General features: G+C 54.0%; 1 protein-coding gene across 2 annotated transcripts in view; it reads left to right on the top strand.

The window, feature by feature from the left end:
- The window catches only part of LOC134931938 (peptidase inhibitor 16-like), a 246054-nt gene that overhangs the window by 69228 nt on the left and 163385 nt on the right, over positions 1-13441 (top strand). For both annotated transcript variants that reach the window (XM_063925842.1, XM_063925832.1), the window contains exon 3: positions 7222-7331. In XM_063925842.1, coding sequence (XP_063781912.1) covers positions 7222-7331 — 110 coding nt within the window. The remainder of the gene's footprint in view (positions 1-7221; positions 7332-13441) is intronic.

Genomic DNA, 13441 nt, shown 5'->3' on the forward strand with positions numbered 1-13441 from the left:
GCTGTACCCTAATACTGACCCAGTGCTCATACCTATGTCATACCTCCCAACTTGACCTCTCCAGGAGGACACAATGCTCTGCTCCTGCTCTTCCCTCTTGGCAAGTGTTCCTCCCAATTTTCTGTATAGACAACAATACTGCCTACATAAGCTATAGCGTACCCCCAGTGTGGACTCAACAGCCGATCCATGGCAGGCTGAAGTGTTGCTGGTGCCCATGTAGGCCCAAAGGGAGCACCTTATATTGATATAGCCCATCAGGTGTGGAGAAGGCAGTCTTCTCCTTGGCTCTCTCACTTAGAGGAATTTGGCAATATCCTTTTGTGAGGTCCAAAGTTGTAAGATACTGGCTGCTTGCCAAATTTTCTACTAACTCGTCCACCCGTGGTAGTGGGTATCAAACCTGAACACTCATTCAGATGCCTGAAGTCGTTGCAAAAAACGTATGGCTCCTGATGGGTTGGGGACCAATACAATAGGACCTGACCAGTTACTTTTGGACTCCTCAATGACTCCAAGTTGGAGTATCTCTTTCACCTTCTGCTGTACTGCATGCTGCTGCACCTCAGGGATGCGATACGGTCGCTGCTTTAGGACCTCTCCCTCAGGTGTTTTTATCTCGTGCCCTACTATGGCAGTGCGCCCCGGCAGGGAGAAAAACACCTCCTGATTATTGCATACTAACGATTCCGCTTTTTCCACGGTTCTGTAGACAAAGTGTCCACCAGCAGAACTTCTTTAGGGCCAGACGAACTAGATCGGGCCCCATGCACCTGAGGGGAGGCGGTTTCCAGCACATCTATGGCAACATCTGCATTGAGTATGTCATGTCTGTAAATAATATTGTCTGACCACAATCGGGCGAATCGTTGTGGATTCCTTTCCTCTGATATTATTTACGCCGAGGTTCCCTTTCCAAAGAGGACTGGCCGTGCGTTTCTGCTCAGATTCTCCCTATAATAAGGTATGGTCTTGGAGACTTTACCGTAGTTTTGTCTCTGTGGTTTCTTTTAGAGCCCTCTAAATCCTGGGAAATTGCGTCACAATGTGAGAGGATAGGGGAGCTTAGGACCAACCATGGCGACCACCTCACAAGTGCGCCCCTTTATGGTGAAGCTCACTCACACCTGGGAGAAGTTTTCTGTGGACCCATGCAAGCAGAGTACTTCAACTAACCCTGGCAACGTTTCCACTGGCCTGGCGAGGATAGCCTCTGAGATCAGGGTCCGCTCACTCTGTAAGCGGGATGTACTTAGGAAAAAATGCGATACAACCCCCATTTTCGGGGGTTTTACCCCATTTTCAGATGTACTAAGACCTGGCCGCTGGGTTTTCGCCACCCAGGGTATCGCCGTCTTTGGATGGCGATACCCTATAGAAGCCTATGGACTTCTTATCACCGGCCACCTCAGATATCGACCCCCCTCCACCCCGGCACACCTTCCTCCAGGCAGCCTAGACCCGGAAGGTAAACTCTTCCTCCCCCTAGCAACGCAGCCGTAGGTCCTTCTGGCTGCAAGGGAGAGGAGGAGGCGCCGGGGGCACCCTGCAGGTGAGGAGAAGTAGAGCCCAGGGATGTAATGGAGACCCCCTGCACACCACCTCACAGGTATCTCGGGGGGGCCCCGTCACCGCATTGCGATGTAGATCACATATGTTAATACATCCTGCCCTCTGAGTTTATAATAGCTGGAAATTCTCCTCCATTTAGTAACACAGTTTCCCACATTAACGGGGGTCTAGAATCTAGGGGTACCATTATATAAAAAGTGGAGTACGTAGTGCCCATACTGGCATCCCTGCATTCCATAGACTGCTTTCCTGGGACAGTCCCTCCGTGTATGACCAGGCTCTCCAAATTCATAACATACGACCCTGGCATCTCCAGCGGTGTTTCCTTGTGGGGGGGTCATATTACATGAGGTCTCATACCGCTCCAGTACAGTGATTCATTCCTCTAAGTTCTGAGGATCAGCGTGTATGACCCAGCGCTGTATATTCCACCCTAGTGTTCTTATACACAGGCCACTTACCACCGTCTCCACAATCTGAGTGGCAGTGCAGTCTTCTGGCTGGAGCACACTCACCAGGTAGCTGTAGAACCCCCTAATACGGGTCTCCTGGAGTTTCTGATAGTGTGGTCACTTGTGATGCAGTGTCACGTGGCAGGAGGGTTATATACTCACATGGTAGCTGGAGAACTCCCTCCAATACAGGTCTCCTGGAGATTCTGATAGTGTGGTCACTTGTGATGCAGTGTCACGTGGCAGGAGTGTTACACACTCACCAGGTAGCTGGAGAACTCCCTAATACAGGTCTCCTGGAGATTCTGATAGCGGGGTCACTTGTGATGCAGTGTCACGTGGCAGGAGGGTTGCACACTCATCAGGAAGCTGGAGAACTCCCTCCAATACAGGTCTCCTGGAGATTCTGATAACGTGGTCACTTGTGGTGCAGTGTCACGTGGCAGGAGGGTTGCAGACTCACCAGGTAGCTGGAAGACTCGTTCCAATACAGATCTCCTGGAGATTCTGATAGCGTGGTCACTAGTGGTGCAATGTCACGTGGCAGGAGGGTTGCTCACTCACCAGGTAGCTGGAGAACTCCCTCCAATACAGGTCTCCTGGAGTTTCTGATAGCGTGGTCACTAGTGGTGCAATGTCACGTGGCAGGAGGGTTGCTCACTCACCAGGTAGCTGGAGAACTACCTCCAATACAGGTCTCCTGGAGATTCTGATAGTGTGGTCACTTGTGATGCAGTGTCACGTGGCAGGAGGGTTGCTCACTCACCAGGTAGCTGGAGAACTCGCTCCAATACAGGTCTCCTGGAGATTCTGATAGCGGGGTTACTTGTGATGCAGTGTCACGTGGCAGGAGGGTTGCACACTCACCAGGTAGCTGGAGAACTCCCTCCAATACAGGTCTCCTGGAGATTTTGATAGCGTGGTCACTTGTGATGCAGTGTCACGTGGCAGGAGGGTTACACACTCATCAGGTAACTGGAGAACTCCCTCCAATACAGGTCTCCTAGTGATTCTGATAGCGTGGTCACTTGTGGTGCAGTGTCACGTGGCAGGAGAGCTACACACTCACCAGGTAGCTGGAGAACTCGCTCCAATACAGGTCTCCTAGTGATTCTGATAGCGTGGTCACTTGTGGTGCAGTGTCACGTGGCAGGAGAGTTACACACTCACCAGGTAGCTGGAGGACTCCCTAATACAGGTCTCCTGGAGATTCTGATAGCGTGGTCACTTGTGGTGCAGTGTCACGTGGCAGGAGGGTTGCACACTCACCAGGTAGCTGGAGAACTCCCTAATACAGGTCTCCTGGAGATTCTGATAGCGTGGTCACTTGTGATGCAGTGTCACGTGGCAGGAGAGTTACACACTCACCAGGTAGCTGTAGAACTCCCTCCAATATAGGTCTCCTAGTGATTCTGATAGCGTGGTCACTTGTGGTGCAGTGTCACGTGGCAGGAGAGTTACACACTCACCAGGTAACTGGAGAACTCCCTCCAATACAGGTCTCCTGGAGATTCTGATAGCGGGGTCACTTGTGATGCAGTGTCACGTGGCAGGAGGGTTGCACACTCACCAGGTAGCTGGAGGACTCCCTAATACAGGTCTCCTGGAGATTCTGATATCGTGGTCACTTGTGGTGCAGTGTCACGTGGCAGGAGAGTTACACACTCACCAGGTAGCTGGAGGACTCCCTAATACAGGTCTCCTGGAGATTCTGATAGCGGGGTCACTAGTGGTACAGTGCCACGTGGCAGGAGGGTTACACACTCACCAGGTAGCTGGAGGACTCCCTAATACAGGTCTCCTGGAGATTCTGATAGCGTGGTCACTTGTGGTGCAGTGTCACGTGGCAGGAGAGTTACACACTCACCAGGTAGCTGGAGGACTCCCTAATACAGGTCTCCTGGAGATTCTGATAGCGTGGTCACTTGTGATGCAGTGTCACGTGGCAGGAGGGTTACACACTCACCAGGTAGCTGGAGAACTCCCTCCAATACAGGTCTCCTGGAGATTCTGATAGCGGGGTCACTTGTGATGCAGTGTCACGTGGCAGGAGTGTTACACACTCACCAAGTAGCTGGAGAACTCCCTCCAATACAGGTCTCCTGGAGATTCTGATAGCGTGGTCACTTGTGATGTAGTGTCACGTGGCAGGAGGGTTACACACTCACCAGGTAGCTGGAGAACTCCCTCCAATACAGGTCTCCTGGAGATTCTGATAGCGGGGTCACTTGTGATGCAGTGTCACGTGGCAGGAGTGTTACACACTCACCAAGTAGCTGGAGAACTCCCTCCAATACAGGTCTCCTGGAGTTTCTGATAGCGTGGTCACTTGTGGTGCAGTGTCACGTGGCAGGAGGGTTACACACTCACCAGGAAGCTGGAGAACTCCCTAATACAGGTCTCCTGGAGATTCTGATAGCGTGGTCACTTGTGATGCAGTGTCGCGTGGCAGGAGGGTTGCACACTCACCAGGAAGCTGGAGAACTCCCTAATACAGGTCTCCTGGAGATTCTGATAGCGTGGTCACTTGTGGTGCAGTGTCACGTGGCAGGAGGGTTGCACACTCACCAGGAAGCTGGAGAACTCCCTCCAATACAGGTCTCCTGGAGATTCTGATAGCGTGGTCACTTGTGATGCAGTGTCGCGTGGCAGGACAGTTAAACACTCACCAGGTAGCTGGAGAACTCCCTAATACAGGTCTCCTGGAGATTCTGATAGCGTGGTCACTTGTGATGCAGTGTCACGTGGCAGGAGGGTTACACACTCACCAGGTAGCTGGAGAACTCCCTCCAATACAGGTCTCCTGGAGATTCTGATAGCGTGGTCACTTGTGATGCAGTGTCACGTGGCAGGAGGGTTACACACTCACCAGGTAGCTGGAGAACTCCCTCCAATACAGGTCTCCTGGAGATTCTGATAGCGGGGTCACTTGTGGTGCAGTGTCACGTGGCAGGAGAGTTACACACTCACCAGGTAGCTGGAGGACTCCCTAATACAGGTCTCCTGGAGATTCTGATAGTGTGGTCACTTGTGATGCAGTGTCACGTGGCAGGAGGGTTACACACTCACCAGGTAGCTGGAGAACTCCCTCCAATACAGGTCTCCTGGAGATTCTGATAGCGGGGTCACTTGTGATGCAGTGTCACGTGGCAGGAGGGTTACACACTCACCAGGTAGCTGGAGAACTCGCTAATACAGGTCTCCTGGAGATTCTGATAGCGTGGTCACTTGTGATGCAGTGTCACGTGGCAGGAGGGTTACACACTCATCAGGTAGCTGGAGAACTCCCTCCAATACAGGTCTCCTGGAGATTCTGATAGTATGGTCACTTGTGGTGCAGTGTCACGTGGCAGGAGGGTTACACACTCACCAGGTAGCTGGAGGACTCCCTAATACAGGTCTCCTGGAGATTCTGATAGTGTGGTCACTTGTGATGCAGTGTCACGTGGCAGGAGGGTTACACACTCACCAGGTAGCTGGAGAACTCGCTCCAATACAGGTCTCCTGGAGATTCTGATAGTGGGGTCACTTGTGGTGCAGTGTCACGTGGCAGGAGGGTTACACACTCACCAGGTAGCTGGAGAACTCCCTCCAATACAGGTCTCCTGGAGATTCTGATAGCGTGGTCACTTGTGGTGCAGTGTCACGTGGCAGGAGGGTTACACACTCACCAGGTAGCTGGAGGACTCCCTAATACAGGTCTCCTGGAGATTCTGATAGCGTGGTCACTTGTGGTGCAGTGTCACGTGGCAGGAGAGTTACACACTCACCAGGTAGCTGGAGGACTCCCTAATACAGGTCTCCTGGAGATTCTGATAGCATGGTCACTTGTGATGCAGTGCCACGTGGGAGGAGGGTTGCACACTCACCAGGTAGCTGGAGAACTCCCTAATACAGGTCTCCTGGAGATTCTGATAGCGTGGTCACTTGTGATGCAGTGTCACGTGGCAGGAGGGTTGCACACTCACCAGGTAGCTGGAGAACTCCCTAATACAGGTCTCCTGGAGATTCAGATAGCGTGGTCACTTGTGGTACAGTGTCACGTGGCAGGAGGGTTACACACTCACCAGGAAGCTGGAGAACTCCCTAATACAGGTCTCCTGGAGATTCTGATAGCGGGGTCACTTGTGATGCAGTGTCACGTGGCAGGAGGGTTACACACTCACCAGGAAGCTGGAGAACTCCCTAATACAGGTCTCCTGGAGATTCTGATAGCGGGGTCACTTGTGATGCAGTGTCACTTGGCAGGAGGGTTGCACACTCATCAGGTAGCTGGAGAACTCCCTCCAATACGGGTCTCCTGGAGATTCTGATAGCGGGGTCACTTGTGGTGCAGTGTCACGTGGCAGTAGGGTTGCAGACTCATCAGGTAGCTGGAGAACTTTCTCCAATACGGGTCTCCTGGAGATTCTGATAGCGTGGTCACTTGTGATGCAGTGTCACGTGGCAGGAGGGTTACACACTCACCAGGAAGCTGGAGAACTCCCTAATACAGGTCTCCTGGAGATTCTGATAGCGTGGTCACTTGTGATGCAGTGTCGCGTGGCAGGAGGGTTGCACACTCACCAGGAAGCTGGAGGACTCCCTAATACAGGTCTCCTGGAGATTCTGATAGCGTGGTCACTTGTGATGCAATGTCACGTGGCAGGAGGGTTGCACACTCATCAGGTAGCTGGAGAACTCCCTCCAATACAGGTCTCCTGGAGATTCTGATAGCGTGGTCACTTGTGATGCAGTGTCACGTGGCAGGAGGGTTATATACTCACCAGGTAGCTGGAGAACTCCCTAATACAGGTCTCCTGGAGATTCTGATAGCGTGGTCACTTGTGATGCAGTGTCAGACTTTCACAGAAATCTGCAGAAGATGCGGAATATATTCATATATACTTCATAGGAGCTTCAAGAACATAATCCCTAGATTACAAATGTAAAAATACTCTTGTGGAATATGACAGATGAAGTTAAATTAATAAATTGTGCAGAGTACCTACCAAGAAACATGTGCGATTATATAACGCGCCTCCGTACTTTTACTGGCTGAGCGTTGCTGTGACACAACTATGGGAAACAATTACTTCATTGTGACATAACATTTACATATTCTCACTTTATGACAATATTACATTTTACTGATTTATGCATTGTTTTGCTATGTAACAAGGTGATGGCATTGTACAATTTTCTATCTTTGCTGCAGATGGTCTGGGCCGACACCGAACGCGTCGGCTGTGGAGAGAAATTCTGTGAAAAAGTTGAAGGATTTGATGAGCCGAACATGCATCTCCTGGTCTGTAACTACGAGCCGCCGTAAGTCTTCCTGCTTTCCCACTGGTACTCCATAACCTGCATATACAGGGGCCGGGAGAGACTCAGGTGGTGAGGGGCGCTGGGAGAGACACAGGGGGGGCTGGGAGAGACATAAGGGGGCTGGGAGAGACATAAAGGGGCTGGGAGAGACATAAGGGGGCTGGGAGAGAGAGAGACACATAGGGTCCAAGAGAGAGAGAGACACAGGAGCCGAGAGAGAGAGACACAGGGGCCGAGAGAAAGACACACAGGAGCCGAGAGAGAGACACACAGGAGCCGAGAGAGAGAGATACAGGGGCCGAGAGAGAGAGACACAGGGGCCGAGAGAGACACAGGGGCCGAGAGAGAGAGAGAGACACAGGAGCAGAGAGAGAGACACACAGGAGCCGAGAGAGAGACACACAGGAGCCGAGAGAGAGACACACAGGAGCCGAGAGAGAGAGACACAGGAGCCGAGAGAGAGAGACACAGGGGCCGAGAGAGAGAGAGAGACACAGGAGCAGAGAGAGAGACACACAGGAGCCAAGAAAGAGACACAGGGGCCGAGAGAGAGAGAGACACAGGGGCCAAGAGAGAGAGAGAGACAGGGACCAAGAGAGAGACACAAAGGGGTCGAGAGAGAAACACACAGGGGCCGAGAGAGAGACACACAGGGGCCGAGAGAGAGACACACAGGGGCCGAGAGAGAGACACACAGGGGCCGAGAGAGAGACACACAGGGGCCGAGAGAGAGACACACAGGGGCCGAGAGAGACATACAGGGACCAAGAGAGAGACACAGGGGCCAAGAGAGAGACACACAGGGGCCAAGAGAGAGACACACAGGGGCCAAGAGAGAGACACACAGGGGCCGAGACAGATGTTGAATCTTGAGTGTGCGTGAAGTGCCTGTCTCAGCACCAAGTATACATATACCACATAACGGTTGACATAGCGTGCTTTACCCACACAGTCAGGATCCCCCATGAGCTGTTTAATCAGTAGGCACACACACACCAGAAAGCTCTTAGTGGTAGAACTTGTTTATATAAGAAGCTGGAGCCGATCATAATACAAACTGATAATCAGAACAAGATAACTGTATATGAGCAGCAATCACTGCATGCTCCATCTCTCTCCTTCATGTCACCTTCACACACAGGAACAAACAAGTACAAATATACATCACAGACTGTAAAACACAAACACATATACAACGGCTCCACCTGCTGTCCCTCCAATGTAATTACACATCAAATCTCAATCTATTGCAGCTTCTCAACACCACTTCTCAATAGGTGAGGTATGATCCACGAGACCCATCTTTCTAGATAGTATGTGATGTCTTTCTCCAGCCAATGGCTTGGTGAGAATGTCCGCAGTCATTTCTTCTGTTGGGCAATATTCCAAGTTGAGAAGACCTTGTTCTTGTAGATCATGGGTCTTCAACCTGCGACCCTCCAGCTGCTGTGGAACTACACATCCCAGCATGCCCTGCCTCAGTTTTAGCATACTGTGGCCGGAGAGCCCCCAGCCACGAGGCAAATGGCCGCCCTGGCACTGAAGGGGTTAATCCCTAGTGCCCGGCGCCATTTGTTAAGGACAAAGGGGCGCTTGGCGCCAAATTTGAATTGTGGTGGGCGCTAGGCGCCGTGTTTTATTCATGTAAAAAATGTATAAGAATGTTTAGAAACTGTGTTTTTAACTGTGCCGTGGTCCCGGACCCCTCCGGAGACCACGGCAGGGAGGACAGCTCCCCGGCGCGCTCAGCAGAGTGTGCGCGCCGGGGGAGAGGAGGCAGCCGCTGACCGCCAGAGTCCGGGAGCTCCGCTCCCGGCAGCGGTCAGTGTAGCCCCGGGCGCACTGGAGTGTGCGCGCCGGGGAGAAGGGTGAGCGCTGCGGCTGGGAGCTCGGCTCCCGCTGCAGTGCTCTATGTGAGAGCCGCCGCTGGGGGCCGGGAGCTTTGCTCCCAGCGCCTCAGCCCAGCACGGGTGGCCAGCCGCAGCAGCCGGGACGGACGTCCCGGGCTGCTAGTCGGCGAGGGGGGTGCGCTGCAGCCCGGCTCCCCGCCGGACGCTGCAGCGAGGCTAACAGACAGGCGCCGCTCATGGGGGACCGGGCTAGCCGGCTCCCTAGCGGCGTGGGCACATTAGGCGGGCCAGCAGGATGGTGAGCGCTGGGGTCCGGGAGCTACGCTCCCGGCGCCTCAGCGCTGAAACAAGCCAGGCTCACGGCGGCCGGGACAAGTGTCCCGGTCCGCCGGGCTTAGGTACAGGGGGGTGCGCCGCTGCGTGCGGCGAGGCCACTGATTAGTGCCACCCTGGGGGGACAGGGAGAGCCAGCTCCCTGGAACCCCAGAGGCAGAAAAGCAGGCTGGAGGATGGGGGAAGCCAGCCCCATACCTCCAGCACACAGAGAGCCCTCGCAGCCAGGCTGCAGGGCTAGGGAAGGCACTGCAGTGCCTGAGCATGTAGAGTCTGTGCAGGGCACAGGCTCAGGGTATATTTAAAGAGAAATGTACAGTGTGATTTAAACATGTAATGTATTTAAAGATAAAATGCACTTACTTGATTGTGTGGGGAATCCATAGCTGTGCAGGCTGATGGATTCTCCCAGACCTTTTCCCTAAAAACGGAATGCTTTCCCATCCAGCCTCACAGTTCCAATAGGGACAGGAAGAAAGAGAAGCAGCTTAGCTATAGAACAAGCTGAGGGGTTTCTTGGAGCTCCATGGAGATCAGCCGTAGTGGACCAGAGACCTGGACCGGGGAGCCAGGCTGCCCAGCTCTGGAGCCCAAATCCAGGCTGCAGGCAGTGAGAGGGGTCCCGGGCAGGTTTCTGGGAGTCAGTTTAGGAGGGAAAAACTTCCCCCCAGCCAGACTGAACGGCACCGTGGGAGTAGCCTGCTCTCCCAGATGGGAGAGACAAAGGAGACCGGCCACTCCCCACTGTCCATTGGGAACAATGTTGTGTGTGCATGAGACCAGAGCATGCACAGCTCATGGGTAAACATTGATTGGTTGTACACCACAGGGCGGGCTTACCCCCTGTGGTAGAGGGTCTTGGAGAGGGATAAAAGGAGGGCAGTTGGCCCATAGGAGTGTGTATTGTAACATCTTCTTCTGCTGAAACATCTTAATTGTATGCTGTTGCCCCTAGCAATAGGGAGGAGCCTTTTTCAAGGTTTTTGAGCAATAAAACACCTTTGCCTCAAGAAGACTGCTTCATCTTGTGACCAACAGGGTTAGGCCAAACCTAGCCCCGTTCTCCGGCTGTCCAGGGAAGCACCTGACGTCTCCAAGCTCCGCCTTCCGCCAGCTACCGGTAGAGGCCTAGCAAGTGGCTAGTGGGGATTCGTCGACACCACACAGGTGTGGTAAAGCAGTGCGTCGGCACATACAGAGCAGAACCGTGGTTCCAAACGCCACGGCAGGTTAGGAGTTTGGTGGTGGCAGCGAGAACCCGCCCACAGTGCAGTGGGTGGAGTCAGTAACAGGCGGTTACTGACGGTAAGCGGGAATCCCCTATGTGGTCAGGCCTCGTGCGGCTTGACCTTCCATTCTGTGCGCAGTCAACGGGACGCAGAAGCTGCGAGTGCTTCCGTACGGTATCGTCCTGTCACAGAAATTGGTGGCAGCGGTGGGATAATCCCAGGCGGCTTTTCATCACCTGATTGGAGAAGCCGAGTTACTCAGGAGAAGAGTAACTGCAGCGCAGGAGAACGCACAAGATGGCGGAATTCAGCGGAATGTCCAAGGAGGATCTGGAGATCGTATGCCAGGGGAAGGGTGTGGATATCCCTTCCAACGCGTCCAGAAGCGTCATGAAGGCGGCGCTCAGGAGCTGGGAGGAGTCTCATCGGGCGGAGGTGGAAAGCACTGACGGCGTCAGCATCGCAGAGGACGGCCCACCTGTGGACCTTCGTAAGGAACCGGTGAGAACCACAAGCCCCGCCCCCTTTCACAGCAGCCATGTTTCCCAGCAATCCCTAGCAGGGCCAGGATCCCAACGTCCCAGGGGGGGCAGTACGGATAGCCTAGCAGATCGGCTAGCGGAATTGGGGGAAAGGGCAACGGAGCAAGAGCGCTTGATCATCATCCAGATGTGGCGTGATGAGCGGGCACCACAGGCCGTGGTACCCCGGGAGCCGTTGTCAGCTGTTGTACACAGATCAGGACGAGTTCAGTTTGCCAAGTTTGCAGACAGTGATGGGGACATTGATGGACATTTGCAAGTTTTTGAAAGGACTTGTAAACTACACGATCTACCCAAGTCAGAGTGGGTGAGACACCTTGTGCCCACTCTGCATGGAGAGGCCTTGGAGGCCTATCGAGGAGTGGCGACGGAGGACTGTGGGAACTACGACGAAGTCGCGAAGGCCCTCCTCCAGCGATTCTTCATCACTCCAGAGTCTTACAGGAAGAAATTCAGAGACTTGCCCAAGAATCCTAGCAGCACCCATGAGCAGTTCGCCACCCAGCTGCGGCAGTACGTGGTGAAGTGGGTGAAGGATTCGGAAGCCACTACATGGGACGCACTGATCGACCTGATCTGCAGGGAGCAGTTCTACCGCCGGTGCGCCCAAGAAGTGAAGGAGTGGGTGCTAGATCGGGAGCCACCCAGCTTAAAGATGGCTGCCCAATTAGCCGACAAGTATGTGGCAATCCGGCCACGGGGGCAGAAGCGCCCCGCCAGCAGCCAGCTCCAACAGACTGTACCACCAAGGGGACCCCCCTCTTCAGCTCATCACCCCCAAAGACAAGCATCTTCCAACCCGGGTGCTCTTGGCCAGCAACCGCACCGCAGCGTCCCTGCAACTGATCAGAGATCATCGGTGCCACGACTGGAGAAGAAGTGCTACGGCTGTGGGAAAATCGGACATCTGAGGATGAACTGTCCTGCATCCCAAGCACCCCAGACTCGTGCCCCAAATCCGAGTGCTGGAGCCCGGCTCGCTTGTTTGACGAGAGGAGATGAGCCTACAGAGACTGTTCCCCCTCCAGTCAGTCCGATGGAGTGTGGCGAGAGACAGGTGCACTCTGCGGAGAGAGTCACCTGCATGGCCAAACAGCCCCTACACAACATGTGGAGGCACCTGCAGCCAGTCCACGTGGGACACCTGCAGGGAGAAGGCCTAAGAGACTCTGGGGCCTCAATCACTGTGGTGAGCCCCCACCTTATAGATCCTGCTGCAGTATTGCAGGGTCGCACTGCCACGGTCACCCTGGCAGAAGGAACAGAAAAAGCGGTTCCCATGGCAAGAGTCTACCTGGACTGGGGAGCTGGACCAGAGTTGCGAGAAGTTGCCGTCATGGATGGTCTCCCAACTGATGTGGTCCTAGGAAATGATCTGGGTGGTGGGATCGTCACTATGTTTGTTGGCGCCATTCCCCGGAGTCAAGTTCCAAAACCACCGTTGACATCAGCTACTCCAGCACAGCCCAGCCCAGAGGAAAAGACTACAGCTGCTAGACAACTGCCAGCACAGCCAACCACAGCATCAACCAGCCCAGAGGAAAAGATTACAGCGGCTAGATCAGCACATCAACCCCGCATGCCTTTTGCCTCTGGTATGCCCACGTCCCCTAGCAACGCAGAGGATGTCGGTTCCAGCTCGTTTGATCCTGTGGGGGTGCCCAATGATGCTCCTGACCCAAGTGGTTTGCCAACTCCGGCGGTGAGTATGAGAAACCACATTGACTTTTCCATGACTGACCCCTACCAGACTGACCCTAGTAGTCCCCACCTAGATCCCCCTGTAGAGTGTCCCAATTTAGGAGAGATTGAGGGCCACAGGCAGGAGTTTAGGGAGGCTCAACTCTCTGACCCATCCCCGAAAGGCATGAGGCGCCACTCTGGCAGCGGCCTTGACAGGGTTGGGGCAGGAAGTTTGACCGGGCGGGAAGGGTTAAGGTACAGGGTAGACAGGAAAGTGGGAGGGGATAGACCAGATAGGGAATGTGTCCAACTGGTCCCCTCAGGGAACGTTCCTGCGCAACCGGTGTCGGTTGCCAGCGAAACCCCTTTGGACAGCAACCCGGAGACAGACCGTACCCTGAAGTGCCTGACACAGAGCTTACCCTGGTCTGGAATGTCGGATGACGCCCAGACCAAATGTAAGGCTGGTGCCA

Source organism: Pseudophryne corroboree, chromosome 1, assembly GCF_028390025.1.
Source record: "Pseudophryne corroboree isolate aPseCor3 chromosome 1, aPseCor3.hap2, whole genome shotgun sequence".
NCBI classification, from domain to species: domain Eukaryota; kingdom Metazoa; phylum Chordata; class Amphibia; order Anura; family Myobatrachidae; genus Pseudophryne; species Pseudophryne corroboree.